General features: G+C 45.8%; 1 protein-coding gene across 4 annotated transcripts in view; it reads left to right on the top strand.

The window, feature by feature from the left end:
* The window catches only part of LOC139530214 (non-muscle caldesmon-like), a 65,775-nt gene that overhangs the window by 11,683 nt on the left and 33,634 nt on the right, over positions 1-20,458 (top strand). For all 4 annotated transcript variants that reach the window (XM_071326418.1, XM_071326420.1, XM_071326419.1 and 1 more), the window contains exons 2-5: positions 2,511-2,663; positions 9,460-9,907; positions 10,042-10,193; positions 19,591-19,843. In XM_071326418.1, coding sequence (XP_071182519.1) covers positions 2,511-2,663; positions 9,460-9,907; positions 10,042-10,193; positions 19,591-19,843 — 1,006 coding nt within the window. The remainder of the gene's footprint in view (positions 1-2,510; positions 2,664-9,459; positions 9,908-10,041; positions 10,194-19,590; positions 19,844-20,458) is intronic.

Genomic DNA, 20,458 nt, shown 5'->3' with positions numbered 1-20,458 from the left:
AAAATGACACAAGTCCTACGTACTTTTGTGCAGCGTCCACGACGCTCCGTCACTCTGTTTGCATAGGGTGTGTATTGCCTATTATTTTGTAAGCAAGTGATTGTGTTAAACTGTTTTCTATTATGAGAGTTGATTAATAAAAAAAAGAAAGATGACAACTGAAGTGGAAAGAAAATGCAATGCCTTTCCATTTGTTATTGCATGCCAGTGAAGAACTTAATGTTGTTGTTACGTTTGCACTTTCTATTGAAAAGGATGATGTTAAGGGATATAGTTGATAGGTAGTCGGCTAGCTGTTCTGTTATCCAGACCCTGCATGTAGGGACTTACATGAACATGGCTTTTGAACTTGACATTCGTGTCTGTCTTTATTCATTAATCTAACATATCATACTGAAACCGTTCCCACTCCAGGAACTCTGCTATTCACACTCACCTGTGACACACAACACTGACCCATCTGCTCTGGAGAGGCATTTGCCTGTTTGTCTTCAGTTTTGTGTGGCGACAGGAGTGGCATGCTCAGGCTTGCTCTGGTGTGAATTTACAAAGGGGCAAAAACCGCCCCAAATACATTCCCTCAACAGTCTCACTGTCGGAGTCTGGCTCCTTGGCCCTGCGGCTGTTGCTTTTGAACGTTATTCAGAGGAAGTCGAGCTTAGACATTGTTACAATTGTCAGGAAAGGCAACATAAGCCCCAATGTAAACCAGATTCTGTAAACCATATTCTTTGGAGTGTCTTTCCTCACTACTGTGAGAGTGAGTTCATGGAAATAAAGCTATTACAGATCGGTTACAGATCTAAAAGATGGAGTGAGAAAATGGGTCACTTAGATTAGGTTTAAACGAGAACAGATTCAATGACTGAAAGAGGATGACAAAGAAAGAAAGGCCATCCATCTATAATCCAGACACCAAAAGATGAATGACATCATCATCTGAGTCAGACGTTTGACTTGTGCCAAGAATGAGATAATCCCATAATGCTGATTAAAGGAAAAATAATAAGAGGGTGTAAAAGTTAAGTCAGAGAGTCTTGGTCCTGCCACGTCCACTACTACCATACCAACTGGGTGTGCTTGCGTCCTTGTCTCCACAATGGTTGTGTCCCAAAAGAATTGGAGACAAACTCATACAAATGATATTTTACCTCATAACGGATGTGTCAAATGTGCTATACTGTGAAATCGCCTTTGTGAAATCTTGAAATATCTTCCTGATTCAAAACTCAGTGGTTTTGGGCACTTGGTCATGTCATTCTCCCCTGGCCTCTCTCCTACCTACTCACGCTGACCGTAACTGCTAAGCGAAAATGCCTGAAGGCAAAGGGAGGAGAGGGGAATGAGGGAACGAAGCTGATGCTATTGCTTGTAAACGAAAATTACTAATGGGTGGTGGGGGGCTGATTTTACAGACCATCCCACCTACATGGTTCTTTATAGGGGGTGTTGTAAAATGGAGAGTCACTGAAACAGATGGGTTGATGGTCTCAGGTGGTGGTAACAACACACACACACACACACACACACACACACACACACACACACACACACACACACACACACACACACACACACACACACACACACACACACACACACACACACACACACACACACACACACACACACACACACACACACACACACAGGACCTGGGGCCTGGGACACATTAGGGCCCTATTAGTGACCTGAGCCTGCCTTAATTGATCCAGAAGCCAAATGGATGTACGCGCTGTCATCTGACACCCTGGCACACAGATGGAACCTATTAACCATCCAGTCTTCCTGCATTCACCCTCAGGCTAATACAAATGTATGTTTGCGTGTGTGTGTATTCACCCTGAGGCTAATACCATGGTCCCTTCGCTAAACAACAGAGACATACAGCACAGCAGACACGTCCATACGTGCTGTAGTATCTGCTCATCATAATCACCGAAAAATAGGTGGCATGCACTTCCAGGCAATGTCTGAATGTCTAAATGTCTAAATCAGCGAGGGTGAACTTTAAACCCTTTTTGGTTTGTTCTGCCGTGGAGAAAGGGGAATAAACTGTTGTGATAAATATGTTGCTGCAGTAAAATGTAAACATAAGGACAGCCACATGTGTGTGCATGTTTACTGGTGAGGGGTATGCTGTAGTGGGTGAGAGAATCTCATCCGTGGCGAGCTGAACGCTGGGCTTAGCGGAGGGCTTAGGCATTGTTTTAAAAACATCTTCTTGGGAGAGCCCAGGCCGAGCCCAGGATGATGACTCAGGGAATCCATGTCAGCTATAAATATAACGCTCAAAGACACACGGTGCTAAAAACAGTTCCTTATTTAGGTTCTAAAGGTACAGTCTGTGATTTTGAAAGCTGTTCAATGGTCATTTCAATTATTTATTAAATTTGTTCCCTCGTCCCATATCTCAGAAGTATACCGAAACAAGTGGCAAGGACCCATTTTGTTGTTTTTCAAATCTCAGACTATAGCTTTAAACAATGCTTCTCTCCGGCTCTCCACAGAATCACCACCCAAAGGAGCGTTGAGGATGCAGAGGAAGTGGAGCGAGAGCGTCGGCGCAGGGCCCGGGAGTCCTTCCGCAGTATGGGCAGCAGCAGCACCTCGGACCCTGGAGGCCCTTCATTGGACAATGTGGTACTGGCTGAGGATGGCCTGTAAGTACCCAATTACAGTCTTAGAAAAAAGGTGCCATCTAGAACCTAAAAGGGTTCCTGTCCCCATAAAAGAACCCTTTGAAGAACCCTATTTGATTCCAGGTAGAACGCTTTTGGTTCCAGGTAGAACCCTTTTGTGTTCCATGTAGAACCCTTTCCACAGAGGGTTCTACAAGGAACCTAGAAGGGTTCTACCTGGAGCCAAAAAGGGTTCTCCTATAGGGACAGCGGAGGAACTCTTTTGGAACTCTTTTTTTCTAAGAGTGTACTTTTACTTTGACTCATCCAGGATGATAATGGAGTTATTGAACCTATATTAGATCAGTCATTTGAGATGACTAATTTCCTGTCCCAAACATTACTCATTCACCCGCTCAGTCATGTCCCATCTCTCAAATCTAAACTACAGTGTCTCTATTACAGTATGTTTTGGATTGTACTGATGCAATGATTTATATTAAGGGGTGTTTGTCAGACTTTCCAGCTGTGGATGCCTCAGTCTATCATATCATGGGAGTGCTACTGGGACGGTTAGTTCCCCCTGTTTGCCATACATTCAGTTGTTTATGGATCTGCTCCACAATCCTGAGGATGCGTGGTTACAACAAATAAATATTTTCTTTGGGAAAAGCAATTAATCTCCACATCTCCTCTTAATCCCTCTCTCTCTCTCTCCTCTCTCTACCCCATTCTCTCTTCCTCCCTCTCTCTAGCTCTCTCTCTCCCCTACTTGTTCATTCTCTCTCTTTTCTCTCTCTCTCTCTCTCTCTCGCTCCCGTACTCATTCCTTCACTCTCTCCGTGTGAAGAAGGACACACAGCTGCCTTCCCATTACAGCATCTCAGAAGAATGTTTACTACAAAGTGTCTTGAAAAATGACTACTATGTCATGGCCCTTAGCATAACTGCCACTTTTAATCTCACAGATGGAATTACAGACTCTCTCCAACACCTTCTCCAAGTGGGGAGAAGAGAGAGTAAAACAGCTGATCATGTCAATGGCTCCACGTTTCTAAAACTTTCTAAACCGGGTCACTTTAGCTCTACCTACGTGTACATATTACCTCAATTACCTCGACTAACCGGTGCCCCCACACATTGACTCTGTACTGGTACCCCCTGTATATAGCCTCGCTATTGCAATTGTTATTTCACTGCTGCTGTTTAATTATTTGTAACTTTTTGTTTCTATAATATATATATTTTTTATTCATCTATTTTTTTTAACTTAAAACGTTTTTCTTAACTTCTTAAAACATTGTTGGTTAAGAGCTTGTAAGTAAGCATTTTACTGTAAGGTCTACACCTGTTGTATTTGCCGCATGTGAGAAATACAATTTGATTTGGTTTAGTTAATGACTTGACGTGTAATTGTTGCTTGATCAGAAAACAGGCATTGGAAGATTTCAAAACCTTTTCAAGCACGCACTGTTCTCTTTCAGTTATTCATTTTGATATTTTACTCTGGCATTCACAAGAATCTCTAAGTAGCTCGAAGAACCAATCAAACACGTATGTCAGAGACAAACAGGTTGAGTGGCGAATGAGGGAGCCCCTCCCCTCTTACTAAAGAGCCACTCTCCCGCCCTCTGATCATTCTCACCTCTCTTCCTCACAGAAGAGTTCTACTCTAGCTCTCCTCAGCATTACTTGATCTGTTTTTCTGGTTAACTGTTAACAGGTTTGCCGTTGAGGTTAAGCTGCCGAGCGCAGGTTTTTTCGTCTTTTGTGGTGGGTGACTTTACCGAAAGGAAAGTTTTGAAAAGTACCCAATTGTCATACTTGAGTAAAAAATATATATCTTAATAATATATCAAAAAAATATGACATTCTGAGCAAGGCAGTTAACCTGCTAATGTTGATTAAGGCAGCCCCCCGCAGTTCTCTGATTCAGAGGGTTTGAGTTAAATGCGAAAGACACATTTCTGTTGAATGCATTCAGTTGTACAACTGACTACTATCCCCCTTTCCCTGTACTCTCTAACTGAGGTGTTATGCTTCCTGCAGGACCTTTTGGACTGAGGGAAGGCTGTCTTTCCAGCCACTATCTCGGCCTGTCATATAGGCTTAAACAAGGACAAGGTGGGAAAACACCCCTTGTTATGTCGTTTCATGAAGGGGGTGTGTTGCTTATGTCCAGATCCTAAATCTTTAGTCCCGTCATGAACTTGTCTATTGAGCTTGAAGCTATTTCACAGCAGCCTTTTGACCTCTGGAAAGTGTGGAGAAATATCTCTCCTTTAAGACCGCTTTAATGGTCGTGATTAGGTCCGCAATGCAAGTGACTGAACTACATGCACTGTCAGTTCAACATTCGTGACACAGTTTGCCCTGGGATTTAACCTTGTTGCCCAACTTCGTATTTTTATCTAAGGTCAGTGGCAATTACAATTGCCTCACCTTGGAGCTTGTGGCTTTCCACCTGCTGCCTTTCCCTTCTACAGAAGAGGAGTGGCTCCTCCGTTCGTGTCCAGTACGTGCACTGTGCATTTACTTGGATAGGACGAGAGCAATGCACAAGAGCGACCAACCCTTGTGTTCTGGGCAACTCCCTGCAAGGGGAGGCCCCTCTCTCGTCAACGGTTGTCACATTGGATTGTGGAAACTATTATATTGGCCAATAATAGCAGCTACAGGAGGGCCTGAGGGCTCACTCCAACAGAGGTATGGCTATCTCTTGGGCATTGTTCAAGGGCATCTCCTTAAAGGAGATTTGTGATGTGGCTTGTTTGGCATCCCCTCATACTTTTATGAGGTTCTACCGACTAGACATAACTGCACCTTCATTGGCACATACTGCCCTCAGTATCGGGGCCTCTGAGGGTTTATTTTGTGGGACTGCCGGGATTCGTAGAGTATGTGCTATACAGGAGTTGGCCGTATCCCACTGTGAGCTATTGAAACAAATATTTGAAAGAGAACATAAAGTTACTTGCGTAACCCTGGTTCTTTGATATATGAGTGAGATATTTCACCATATTTTCCTACTCACAAGAGTGTGAAGAAGTTTTGCATGCTTGGGAAGGAGCACAGTGTGGGAGAGTGGCTCTTTAGTATGAGGGGAGAGGCTCCCTCATTCACCACTTGATCTGTCTGTCTCCGACAGACGTCTATTATTGGTTCTTGGAGCTAGTTAGAGATTCTGGTGAATCCCACTGTGAGATACAGTATCTCACTCATAATGTCAGAGAACCGGGGTTACACAAGTAACCTTAACCGGACCGCACACACGCATGAGTCCGCATGCGCCATCACGCGCATGTTGATTTGTCCCCCCACACCAGACGCGATCAGGACACATAGGTTGAAATACTAATATAATTAGTCATGTAATATAAACATTGGGATGTTATTTTACCTGAAATGCACAAGGCCCTCTACTCCGACAATGAATCCACAGATAAAAGGGTAAAAGTTAGTTTTCTAGTAATCGCTCCTCCTTCAGGCTTCCTCTTCTTTGGCGGTTGGCAACCAAATTTAAGGTGCATTACCACAACGTACTAGACTGGAGTGTGGACCACAGTTCATCTTTTAACCACCCACATGGGTATATGCTCCTAAAAACCAATGAGGAGATGACACGTGGGTATATTCGGGGCGGCAGGTAGCTGGATCAAATTCCTGAGCTGACAAGGTAAAAATATTTCCATTCTGCCCCTGAACAAGGCAGTTAACCCACTGTTCCTAGGCCGTCATGGTAAATAATATATTTTTCTTAACTGACTTGCCTAGTTAAATAAAAAATAAATAAACATATGCTCCTAAAAACCAATGAGGAGTGTGAACAGTGTGGGTGCAATGATTGAATAACATGTAGATGTGCATTTATTTTGCAACGCACACTATGCGTGCGGTCTGGTCAGCATGTAAATTTCCTCTTTGTCCCCAAGGGTCATAATAGTTCAGAGAGATCAAACTTCAAGACAACTGTCAAGATTGGTTTGGGGTTTACTGTTATTCAATCTCTGTGTCGTTGACACTCGCGTCCTGCTCTCTCAACAACGTAATTACCAGCTCAGATTCAGACCTGCTTCCTTTCTCGTTGTTTTCAGAGTCATCACAGTATCATGACATGTCAGAGCCATTGCATAAACATTCCTCTCCAACAGGTGCCTGTAGCCTTTATAGGGTAGTGTCTTTGGTGCCAGAACGAACCACTTCATAACATCTAAACAACATCTACATGACTAAACACCTGAAAAATCACACCACCACAATTACTGCCCATTATTTCTGATAATATATATAACCTGCCATCTGGAAACATCAATTTACTTTAGTAGCTAACCTGTTTAATCAACATTGGAATGCCTAGTGGGAGCATTCCATTCAGCCAGCTCCTGCCAAGATGAAACAGACTTTCATTACAGGGCTGTTTTAATGAATGGGGGATAGAGAGAATAAAGAAGTAGAGGGATAGGGAGAAAGAGGTGCCCTGCTAATCTGTTAATCACTCGTTCTGGTAATTGATAGAAGGTTCATGGAGTCTTTCAGCCAGATGCAGATGTTTGGACTAACCTGGGGAGACCCCTGTGAAGTTTGCACAATGAAAAATAACTACTAAATGTCCTGTGGTCGTGTTGTATGAAAAGCAACACAGTATTGGTCTAGAGGCAAGTACCGTGCAGTGACTGCAGTCGCGTTATAAGAAAATAAATCAACACATTGTTAGTCTAGACTCTAGAGGTAGATATCGTGAGGTGACTGCTGTCTTTTTGTAACTAACATAAGAAAAACCCAGTGTTTATTCAGCAGGTGTTGTGGTGAGGACAAAATGGCTGTGTGGTGATGAAAGGGTAGTTAACATATTTTCTGTTTCGTCTGGACCACAGCCATGTCAATATTGAGCAACCTGGGGGAACACGAGGACAGTGCTCCCTTGAGCACTTAAAAAAAATGGATCTTCAAAAATGTAGGACATCTGGATTTTTGAGCTTTTCCACCATTTCAAAACTTTGATAGAAATTAATAGCTCACAAAATAAAATGCTGATATGTACATTTATACTGATTGCATAGCATTCTTGCCCTGTTAATTGGTTCTCAAAGAGGAGATGACGGTAAAATTCACAGCCTTATCCACTTTTATCACCATTTAGGCTCCCCACCCACTGCCTATCCACCATGGCCCCCACAAGATTACCTACCATGGCCCCCACAAGATTATCTACCATGGCCCCCACAAGATTGCCTACCATGTGGCCCCCACAAGATTGCCTACCATGGCCCCCACAAGATTGCTTACCATGTGGGTTGTGCTTCGGAGGACGCATGACTTTCGACCTTCGTCTCTCCCGAGCCCGTACGGGAGTTGTAGCGATGAGACAAGATAGTAATTACTAGCGATTGGATACCACGAAAAATTGGGGAGAAAAGGGGATTAAAAAAAAAAAAAATAAAAATAAAAAAAAAATAAAAGATTGCTTACCATGGCCCCCACAAGATTGCCTACCATGGCCCCCACAAGATTGCCTACCATGGCCCCCACAAGATTGCTTACCATGGCCCCCACAAGATTGCCTACCATGGCCCTCACATTGGGCTCCACCTCTCTCCCTGCAGTTAGTCTAAGCCCTTGTTTATACTGGCTCTTAAGCGCTCATTACAGAAATCACTTAATTTAATGTTGGTTGACGGAAGGTAGCGGCTCTCGACTCCCAGGTGCCAGTTCATTTGTCCAGCTGTGTTGTCTCTGGGTCCCCGCAGGGCCTGTTGTCCTCATAAGCCCCTTGTCTGTTTGACTCTCTATCCCCTGGTATCACCATTAAGATTAGCCTCTGTACTAAAATAACCCAGGGCTGATTCAGTGTTCAGCTGTAGCAATCTCAGTTATTGTTTTTTTAAATTTCCACCCACACCTCATCACTCCTCTCCCAACCCAAGTGTGAGTGTGTGTCTGTGTGTTGGGGGGAGGGGGGGTTCACCACACACAGACACTTTGGTTGGGATAGGAGTGATGAGGTGTGGGTGGAAATAAAAACACACCACACCACACACACACACACACACACACACACACACACACACACACACACACACACACACACACACACACACACACACACACACACACACACACACACACACACACACACACACACACACACACACCACATATAGACGCATACATACAGAAATAACACCAGAGTGTACAGATGGCTGTTCCAGCTGTTTTCCTGCATTGTGTGTTTGATCTGGTCCTGTTGGTGTTAATTGATGGGCTCAGCAGCTCCAGTCCTCATTTACACCTCTCATCCTGTTATCCATCCCCAGCACTCGCTAGGCCGCTGGGAGACAGCTTTGTAAGCTGTGTGTGGGCCACGGTCGCGCTCACTGACACTGTAGTTGACATGTTTAGCCTTTACTGTAGAAGCCATGTTTGCCACATACTACAGAACACATTTGGCACTTTGGGATGTTTCACACCAACCAAAATGGTGGTCATATTACAAAGCTGTAGTCCTCTCTCCACCATCTGAATCAGTTTAGCTTTAAAAGGATTCGATCTTGCAACCTTGCGGTTACTAGTCCAAAGCTCTAACCACTAGGGTACCTGCCGCCCCTTAGAGGCCTTTCATGTTATAAACTGTATCTAGCAAAATCTACTTCCCTCTCAGACCAGGGGTGAGTTTCCCAAAACATTCGTAGCACTAACATCCTTTTTTCGTCCATTGCCTACCAACGGACTTATAAAAGGTTAGGTCACCATTCAGATGAACATCATTAGCTATTCTTGGTTGAGTTACCAAAACCTTTTAGGCACTAAGATCGTTTTATCTCTCCTCTTTGTTTCCCAGGTATGAGAGTGATCTGAAGCCTAGCAGCAGCTCTCCTTCTATGGAGGAGGACGAGGGCTTCAGTGACTGGACCCAGCGGTTGGAGAGACGCCGGCAGCAGGCCCAGCGCATGGAGGAGCTCAGTCAGGCCCCAGAGGAGCAGGACCAGAGGCCCCTGAATGGTGCCGCAAAAGCCCCCACACCACATACCCTCTCTGCCTCAGCCACCCCCACCACATCCACCTCTCGTCTGCAGAGACAACACAAGGCAGAAGCGGAGGATGAGGAAGAGAAGAAGTTGGGAAGAAAGGAAAGTGAGAGGAAAAGGAGGGAGCGAGAGGAGGTGGAGAGAGAAGAGAGGGTGCAAAAGGAGAGGGAGAGAGAAGAGGAGGGAGCGAAACAGAGGCAGGAGAAGATGAGGGTGCTCAAGAAGAGAGAGGAGGACCAAAGACCAGATGCTAAGGAGATGGTATTCTTGTGCATTATTTGTAATTATATGCTAATATGTGATTAATTAAGAACTTTTACAAATTAGAATATGATTATTCAAAAATGTATGTCCTTGAAGTAGTCAACCATGGAAATGTTTAATGTTCTTTACAGTTCCAGTTGAAGGAGAAGAGAAAAGATGTGAAGGTCTCCTACACATCCCAAGTCGTCCTGCAGACGGAGGCAAAGCATGCTAACACCAACGGAGACACAGCTGGGGAGGAAATTACATCATATATGGCCAAAACCAAATTAAGAGCTCCCAGGTAAATCAGGGTGTATTATGGTATATGGATTTGTATCACTAGATCTGTTTCCACATTCAATTACATGGTAAGAAAATCACATTGCAATTCACATTGGGACGGATTCAGACATAGGAAACGTACGCTTTTCCTATGCGCTTACTGTACCTTATGCAGGTGCGTAACGGGCATTGCATGTGTGGTTTTCACTCAGCAGGGTTTTCAGGAAATTTCTCTAAAGCCATCCCTTTAAATTTGGTGTACTTTTAATTAGAAAATTTTCTACAGACTCAATAGAATATATGGAGAAAAACGGTTCAGAATATTAGGGATCAATGAAAGAAAGCCATGTAAATGCACACATATTTGTCTAATTTTCAGCATCAATTGGTAGATTTAAAAATACTGATCTTGTATGCAGGGAATTCGGAAAGTATTTAGACCCCTTCCCTTTTCCACATTTTGTTACGTTACAGCCTTACTCTAAAATGGATTAAATACAACATTTTACTCATAAATCTACACACAATACCCAGTAACGACAAAGCAAAAAAAAAAATTTTACCCCAAAAATACAGGAATACCTTATTTACATAATTATTCAGACCCTTTACTTTGAGACTCTAAATTGAGCTCAGGTGCATCCCGTTTACATTGATCATCCTTGATATGTTTCTACAACTTGATTGTAGTCCACAAGTGGTAAATTCAATTGATTGGACATGGATTGGAAAGGCACAATTGACAGTGCATGTCAGAGCAAAAAGTTCAAGGAATTGTCCATGAAGCTCCTAGACAGGATTGTGTTGAGGCACAGATCTGGGGAAGGAGGCCCCAAGAACATAGTGGCCTCCATCATTCTTAAATGTAAGAAGTTTGGAACCACCAAGACAATTGCTCGAGCTGGCCGCCCGGCCAAACTGAGCAATTGGGGGAGAAGGGCCTTGGTCAGGGAGTTGACCAAGAACCCGATGGTCACTCTGACAGACTCCAGAGCTCCTCTGTGGAGATGGGAGAACCTTGCAGAAGAACCAACCATCTCTGCAGCACTCCATCAATCAGGCCTTTATGGTATAGTCAGTAAAACGCACATGACATCCCACTTGGAGTTGGCCAAAAGGCACCTAAAGGACACTCAGACCATGAGAAACAAGATTCTCTAGTCTGACCTGAATGCCAAACTTCACTTCTGGAAGAAACCTGGCACCATCGCTATGGTGAAGCATGGTGGTGGCAGCATAATGCTGTGGGGATGTTTTTCAGTGGCAGGTACTGGGAGACTAGTCAGGATCGAGGGAAAGATGAACGGAGCAAAGTACAGACAGATTCTTGATGAAAACTTGCCCCAGAGTGCTCACGACAAGAGACTGTAGCGAAGGTTCACCTTCCAACTGGACAACGACCCTAAGCACACAGCCAAGACAACGCAGGAGTGGCTTCGAGACAAGTCTCTGAATGTCCTTGAGTGGCCCAGCCAGAGACTGGACTTAAACCCGATCAAGCATCTCTGGAGAGACCTGGAAATAGATGTGCAGTGATGCACCCCATGCAACCTGACAGAGCTTGAGAGAACCCATGCAACCTGACAGAGCTTGAGATGAATGGGAAAAACTCCCCAAATACAGGTGTGCCAAGCTTGTTGCAGCATACCCAAGAAGACTTGAGGATGTAATTGTTGCCAAAGGTGCTTCATCAAAGTGCATGCCTAGTCCCCTCCTGTACCCACTGTATTCCCTGTTCACCCACGGCTGTGTAGCCAAGCACAACTCCAACACCATCGTTAAGTTTGCTGACTGACAACGATGAGACAGCCTGTAGGGTGGATGTCAGAGACCTGGCAGTGTGGTGCCAGGACAACAACCTCTCCCTCAACGTGAGCAAGACAAAGGAGATGATCGTGGACTACAGGAAAAGGAGGGCCGAACACGCCCCCATTCACATCGACGGGGCTGTAGTGGAGCGGGTCGAGAGTTTCATGTTCCTTAGTGTCCACATCACCAGCAAACTATAATGGTCCAAACACACCAAGAAAGTTGTGAAGACAATGCCTTTTCCCCCTCAGGAGACTGAAATGATTTGGCATGGGTCCCCAGATCCTCAAAAAGTTCTACAGCTGCACCATTGAGAGCATCCTGACCAGTTGCATCATCGCCTGGTATGGCATCTGCTTGGCATCTGGCCGTAAGGCGCTACAGGGGGTAGTGCATTCTTCCCAGTACATCACTGGGGCCAGGCTTCCTGACATCCATGACCCATATACTAGGCAGTGTCAGAGGAAGACCCCCAAAAATCTCAAAGACTCCAGTCACCAAACTCATAGACAGTTCTCTCTGCTACCGCACGGCAAGCGCGGTACTGGAGCGTCAAGTCTGGAGCGCCAATTCAAAAGGCTCCCTAACAGCTTCTATCCCCAAGCCATAAAACTCCAGAAAAATTCATCAAATGGCCACCCAGACTATTTGCATTGACACCCCCCCCTCCACGTTTGTTAATACACTGCTGCTACTCGCTGTTTATTATCTATGCATAGTCACTTTACCCATACCTACATGTACAAATTACCATGGCTAACCTGTACCACCGCACATTGACTCAGTACTGGTACCCCCTGTATATACAGTTGAAGTCGGAAGTTTACATACACCTTAGTCAAATACATTTTTATTATGTTTTTCACAAATCCTGAATTTTAATCCTAGAAAAATTCCCTGTTTTAGGTCAGTTAGGATCACCACTTTATTTTAAGAATGTGAAATGTCAGAATAATAGTAGAGAGAATGATTTATTTCAGCTCTTATTTCTTTCATCACATTCCCAGTGGGTCAGAAGTCTACGTACACTTAATTAGTATTTGGTAGCATTGCCTTTAAATTATTTACCTTGGGTGAAATGTTTAGGGTAGCCTTCCACAAGCTTCCCACAATAAGTTGGGTGAAGTTTGGTCCATTCCTCCTGACAGAGCTGGTGTAACTGAGTCAGGTTTATAGGCCTCCTTGCTCACACAAGCTTTTTCAGTTCTGCCCACAAATGTTCTATGGGATTGAGGTCAGGGCTTTGTGATGGCCACTCCAATACCTTGACTTTGTTGTCCTTAAGCCATTTTGCCACAACTTCAGAAGTATGCTTGGGGTCATTGTCCATTTGGAAGACCCATTTGCGACCAAGCTTTAACTTCCTGGCTGATGTCTTGAAATGTTGCTTCAATATATCCACACAATTTTCCTGCATCATGATGCCATCTATTTTGTGAAGTGCACCAGTCCCTCCTGCAGCAAAGCACCCCCACAACATGATGCTGCCACCCCCGTGCTTCACGGTTGGGATGGTGTTCTTCAGCTTGCAAGCCTCCCCCTTTTTCCTCCAAACATAACAATGGTCATTATGGCCAAACAGTTCTATTTTTGTTTCATCAGACCAGAGGACATTTCTCCAAAAAGTATGATCTTGTCCCTATGTGCAGTTGCAAACCGTAGTCTGGCTTTTTTATGGCAGTTTTGGAGCAGTGGCTTCTTCCTTGCTGAGTGGCCTTTCAGGTTATGTCGATATAGGACTCGTTTTACTGTGGATATAGATACTTGTACCTGTTTCCTCCAACATCTTCACAGGGTCCTTTGCTGTTGTTCTGGGATTGATTTGCACTTTTCACACCAAAGTACGTTCATCTCTAGGAGACGGAATGCGTCTCCTTCCTGAGCCGTATGATGGCTGCGTGGTCCCATGGTGTTTATACTTAAGTACTATTGTTTGTACAGATGAACGTGGTACCTTCAGGCATTTGGAAATTGCTCCCAAGGATGAACCAGACTTGTGGAGGTCTACCATTTTTTTCTGAGGTCTTGGCTGATTTCTTTTGATTTTCCCATGATGTCAAGCAAAGAGGCACTGAGTTTGAAGGTAGGCCTTGAAATACATCCACAGGTACACCTCCAATTGACTCAAATGATGTCAGAAGCTTCTAAAGTCATGAGATAATTTTCTGGCATTTTCCAAACTTTTTAGGGGCACAGTCAACTTAGTGTATGTAAACTTTTGACCCACTGTAATTGAGATACAGTGAATTATAAGTTAAATAATCTGTCTGTAAACAATTGTTGGATAAAATGACTTGTCATGCCCAAAGTAGATGTCCTAGCCGACTTGCCAAAACTATAGTTTGTTAACAAGAAATTTATGGAGTGGTTGAAAAAACTGTTTATTTGTGTCACGATCGTCTTGCGGAGAGAGAGAGGACCAAGGCGCAGCGCGTGAAAAATACATCTTCTTTTAATGAAGGAAAAAACAAACACTTACAAAATAAACAAAACAACCGATCGTGAAGCTAAGAAACATAAGTGCTGACACTAAACACTTAGACATAGACAATCTCCCACAATCACCTAAAGCCTATGGCTGCCTTAAATATGGCTCCCAATCAGAGACAACAATAACCAGCTGTCTCTGATTGAGAACCAAACCAGGCAACCATAGACTTTCCTAGAACTCTCTCCTGAACACAACCCCATACACTATTCAACACCCCCTAAACAATACACACACCCTAAACTAGACAAAACACACAAACTTCCCATGTCACACCCTGACCTAACTAAAACAATAAAGAAAACAAAGAATACTAAGGCCAGGGCGTGACACTACCGCCCCCCAAAGGTGCGGACTCCGACCGCACAACCTGACATTGAAGGGGAAGGTCCGGGGTGGGCCTTATATTGGCGGCGGCTCGGGTGCGGGACGTGGCCCCCACTCCACCATTGTCCATACCCGCTTTGGTGGCTCTGGTAGATCCTGGCTGGCGGGCGACTCTGGCTGCTCATGGCTGGCGGGCGACTCTGGCTGCTCATGGCTGGCGGGTGACTCTGGCTGCTCATGGCTGGCGGGCGACTCTGGCTGCTCATGGCTGGCGGGCGACTCTGGCTGCTCATGGCTGGCGGGCGACTCTGGCTGCTCATGGCTGGCGGGCAGCTCTGGCCGGCTGAGGCGCACTGTTTGCCTGGTGCGTGGTGCCGGAACTGGAGGTACCGGGCTAAGGACACGCATCTCAGGGCTAGTGCGGGGAGAAGGAACAGGGCATACTGGACCCTGGAGACCCACATTAGGCCTAGTGCGTGGTGCCGGCACTGGTGGTAATGGGCTGGAGACACGCACCATAGGGCTAGTGCGTGGAGAAGGAACAGGGCTCTGGAGACGCACAGGAAGCCTGGTGCGTGGTGTTGGCACTGGTGGTACTGGGCTGGGGCGGGGAGGTGGCGCCGGAAATACCGGACCGTGCAGGCGTACTGGCTCCCTTGAGCACCGAGCCTGCCCAACCTTACCTGGTTGTATGCTCCCCGTAGCCCGACCAGTGCGGGGAGGTGGAATAACCCGCACCGGGCTATGTAGGCGAACCGGGGACACCATGCGTAAGGCTGGTGCCATATAAGCCGGCCCGAGGAGACGCACTGGAGACCAGACGCGTTGAGCCGGCTTCATGGCACCTGGCTCAATACTCAATCTAGCCCGGCCGATACGAGGAGCTGGTATTTACCGCACCGGGCTATGCACAAGTACAGGAGACACCATGCGCTCTACTGCGTAACACGGTGTCTGCCCGTACTCTCGCTCTCCACGGTAAGTACAAGGAGTAGGCGCAGGTCTCCTACCTGACTTCGCCACACTCCCTTTAAGCCCCCCCCCAAGAAATGTTTTGGGCTGACTCACAGGCTTCCTACTGAGTCGTCGTGCTGCCTCCATTCGCCGGTATCCCTCCTGGCACTGCGCCAGAGAATCCCAGGCGGGCTCCGGCATTCGCCCTGGGTCGATCGCCCACCTGTCGATCTCCTCCCACTTAGTGTAGTCCAGATTACGCTCCCATTGGCATTCCTCCTTGCGCTGCTCCTGTTGCCGCTTCTCACGCTGCTTGATCCCGTTATGGTGGGAGATTCTGTCACGATCGTCTTGAGGAGAGAGAGAGGACCAAGGCGCAGCGCGTGAAAAATACATCTTCTTTTAATGAAGGAAAAAACAAACACTTACAAAATAAACAAAACAACCGATCGTGACGCTAAGAAACATAAGTGCTGACACTAAAAACTTAGACATAGACAATCTCCCACAATCACCTAAAGCCTATGGCTGCCTTAAATATGGCTCCCAATCAGAGACAACAATAACCAGCTGTCTCTGATTGAGAACCAAACCAGGCAACCATAGACTTTCCTAGAACTCTCTCCTGAACACAACCCCATATACTATACAACACCGCCTAAACAATACACACACCCTAAACTAGACAAAACACACAAACTTCCCATGTCACACCCTGACCTAACTAAAACAATAAAGAAAACAAAGAATACTAAGGCCAGGGCGTGACACTACCGCCCCCCAAAGGTGCGGACTCCGACCGCACAACCTGACATTGAAGGGGAAGGTCCGGGGTGGGCCTTATATTGGCGGCGGCTCGGGTGCGGGACGTGGCCCCCACTCCACCATTGTCCATACCCGCTTTGGTGGCTCTGGTAGATCCTGGCTGGCGGGCGACTCTGGCTGCTCATGGCTGGCGGGCGACTCTGGCTGCTCATGGCTGGCGGGCGACTCTGGCTGCTCATGGCTGGCGGGCGACTCTGGCTGCTCATGGCTGGCGGGCGACTCTGGCTGCTCATGGCTGGCGGGCGACTCTGGCTGCTCATGGCTGGCGGGCAGCTCTGGCCGGCTGAGGCGCACTGTTTGCCTGGTGCGTGGTGCCGGAACTGGAGGTACCGGGCTAAGGACACGCATCTCAGGGCTAGTGCGGGGAGAAGGAACAGGGCATACTGGACCCTGGAGACCCACATTAGGCCTAGTGCGTGGTGCCGGCACTGGTGGTAATGGGCTGGAGACACGCACCATAGGGCTAGTGCGTGGAGAAGGAACAGGGCTCTGGAGACGCACAGGAAGCCTGGTGCGTGGTGTTGGCACTGGTGGTACTGGGCTGGGGCGGGGCGGGGAGGTGGCGCCGGAAATACCGGACCGTGCAGGCGTACTGGCTCCCTTGAGCACCGAGCCTGCCCAACCTTACCTGGTTGTATGCTCCCCGTAGCCCGACCAGTGCGGGGAGGTGGAATAACCCGCACCGGGCTATGTAGGCGAACCGGGGACACCATGCGTAAGGCTGGTGCCATATAAGCCGGCCCGAGGAGACGCACTGGAGACCAGACGCGTTGAGCCGGCTTCATGGCACCTGGCTCAATACTCAATCTAGCCCGGCCGATACGAGGAGCTGGTATTTACCGCACCGGGCTATGCACAAGTACAGGAGACACCATGCGCTCTACTGCGTAACACGGTGTCTGCCCGTACTCTCGCTCTCCACGGTAAGTACAAGGAGTAGGCGCAGGTCTCCTACCTGACTTCGCCACACTCCCTTTAAGCCCCCCCCCAAGAAATGTTTTGGGCTGACTCACAGGCTTCCTACTGAGTCGTCGTGCTGCCTCCATTCGCCGGTATCCCTCCTGGCACTGCGCCAGAGAATCCCAGGCGGGCTCCGGCATTCGCCCTGGGTCGATCGCCCACCTGTCGATCTCCTCCCACTTAGTGTAGTCCAGATTACGCTCCCATTGGCATTCCTCCTTGCGCTGCTCCTGTTGCCGCTTCTCACGCTGCTTGATCCCGTTATGGTGGGAGATTCTGTCACGATCGTCTTGAGGAGAGAGAGAGGACCAAGGCGCAGCGCGTGAAAAATACATCTTCTTTTAATGAAGGAAAAAACAAACACTTACAAAATAAACAAAACAACCGATCGTGACGCTAAGAAACATAAGTGCTGACACTAAAAACTTAGACATAGACAATCTCCCACAATCACCTAAAGCCTATGGCTGCCTTAAATATGGCTCCCAATCAGAGACAACAATAACCAGCTGTCTCTGATTGAGAACCAAACCAGGCAACCATAGACTTTCCTAGAACTCTCTCCTGAACACAACCCCATACACTATTCAACACCCCCTAAACAATACACACACCCTAAACTAGACAAAACACACAAACTTCCCATGTCACACCCTGACCTAACTAAAACAATAAAGAAAACAAAGAATACTAAGGCCAGGGCGTGACAATTTGACTCCAACCCAAGTGTATATTAACTTCCGTAGCCTCATTATTGTTATTTTATTGTGTTATTTTATATTTATTTTTTACTTTAGTTTATTTTCTAAATATTTTCTTAAATCTATTTTCTTAAAACTGCCTTGTGGGTTAATGGTGTAAGCAAGCATTTCATGGTAAGCTCTACACCTGTTGTATTCTGCATATCTGACTAAAAACATTTGATTTCATTTCATTTGTATGAAGGGTCTGAATACTTATGTAAATGTTATACTTCAGTTTTTTTCCTATATATATATATATATATATATGGCTACAGAAGCATATAGCTTGGGTCTCCAAATTTCATCCAAAGTTATAAGGCCAGCATTTAATAAACTTCACGGTGTCACGCACGTCATCTAGGAAATGACCGGACCAAGGTGCAGCGTCGTGAGCGTACATTTTCCTTTATTTTTAAATGTCGCCAACAAAAACAAGAAACAACAAAAATGAACGTGAAGCTCCGTCAGGCTATACATGCATTAATGAAGACAACTACCCACAACTAATGTGTAAAAACAGGCTACCTAAGTATGATTCCCAATCAGAGACAACGATAGACAGCTGTCCCTGATTGAGAACCATACCTGGCCAAAACATAGAAACAGAAAAAATAGAAATAAAGAAACTAGAATGCCCACCCTAGTCACACCCTGGCCTAACCAAAATAGAGAATAAAAGCTTCTCTATGGCCAGGGCGTGACACACGGTGGAAAAGGTGCTTTGTTGATGTGCTTCAGTTTGCTGTAATATGACTCATTTCACATTTGTCTTTAGCAATCACAAAGTAAAATAGATCTACAACAATTGTCATTTATATTTACAATCCCCCTTATCCAAACGGCTTACTACTTTACCTAGCTGTTATCAATAGCCCTTATCAATTTGTAAATTACAGTGCATGGAGAATGGTGTTATTTCTATGGGGAAAAAATAAAGTAAATGTTGCTTGCCCGATGTTATTCATCGTTTCATCGCGCTTAAAGGTGGTGGAATTATGAGGGAATTAAGTCAAGGTCAGAATGCAGCGTATCTGTTGACACATATCCGCCACACTTTCATTTCTTTGATTTTCACCACAAATGAATAGCGGGTCAGGTCAGAATACGTGTAGAGAGAAAAGTGCATAAAAAGGGAATTAAGTTCCATCTACGCATGACAACCTCAGGTCGGAATTCCCCCCCTAAGTGACTACTAGATGTTACACATTCTAAACCATTAGGAAACAGAGATATTTCTTGAAACCTGCCCCTCTATGTATGCTCCTTTTTTCCTCCAGCCGTCCTTCAATCTCTCTCTCCATCTCTCCCAGGGCTGTGGTACAAGTGGCAGTGGTCGCGCCTGAGGAGGAGGCGGAGGCCATCTTAGAGGCCAAGCTGGTGAAGATCCGGCGTAGCCAAGCAGAGAAGGAGAACCAGGAGCTTGAGCAGCTCAGACACAAGCAGGCTGAGGCCGAGCAGGAGCTGGAGGAGCTGAAGAGGAGGAGGGAGGAGAGACGCCAGGTCAGGGAGGGGGAGGAGCGCAGGAGCAGGGAGGAGGAGCAGCAGCGCCTGGCCAAGGAGGAGGTGATGGTCAACTGCAGTGTACAGTGCATACATAATGTGTAGCTTATGGTATTAAGACACACAAACAGAAAGAGATGAAACTCAATATCTTACACATCAGCCGGTGGTGTAGTGCAGGGTAAACGTAAGTAAACACAGTTTATCCACCTTTTTTTTGTGAGTTTACTCACCTTTTCTGGAAAAATGCATTGAAAGTAAAGGGAGAGTAACTTTTTTCACCGCGACCACGGTCAGTTTAACCACCTACAGCATAATCTTTTTTTAACCACTTAAATATCTTTTCGGTAAGCCAGATCATTTGACTCTGTTAAAAGAGCCGTTCATTTGGATATCAATGGCTCTTCCATTTGGATCCCCAAATACAGGTGTGCCAAGCTTGTAGCGTCATACCCAAGAAGGCTCATGGCTGTAATCACTGCCAAAGGTGCTTCAACAAAAGTACTGAATAAAGGGTCTGAATAATTATGTAAATGTGATATTTCAGTTTTTAATTATTTTAGAAATTTGCTAAAATTTCTGAAAACCTGTTTTTGCTTTGTCATTATGGGGTATAGCGTGTTTATTGATGAGGAAAAATAAAACAATTTAATTCATTTTAGAATAAGGATGTAACGT

The sequence above is a fragment of the Salvelinus alpinus genome, chromosome 9, assembly GCF_045679555.1.
Source record: "Salvelinus alpinus chromosome 9, SLU_Salpinus.1, whole genome shotgun sequence".
Lineage (NCBI taxonomy): Eukaryota > Metazoa > Chordata > Actinopteri > Salmoniformes > Salmonidae > Salvelinus > Salvelinus alpinus.
This window is presented reverse-complemented; position numbering and strand designations above follow the sequence as displayed.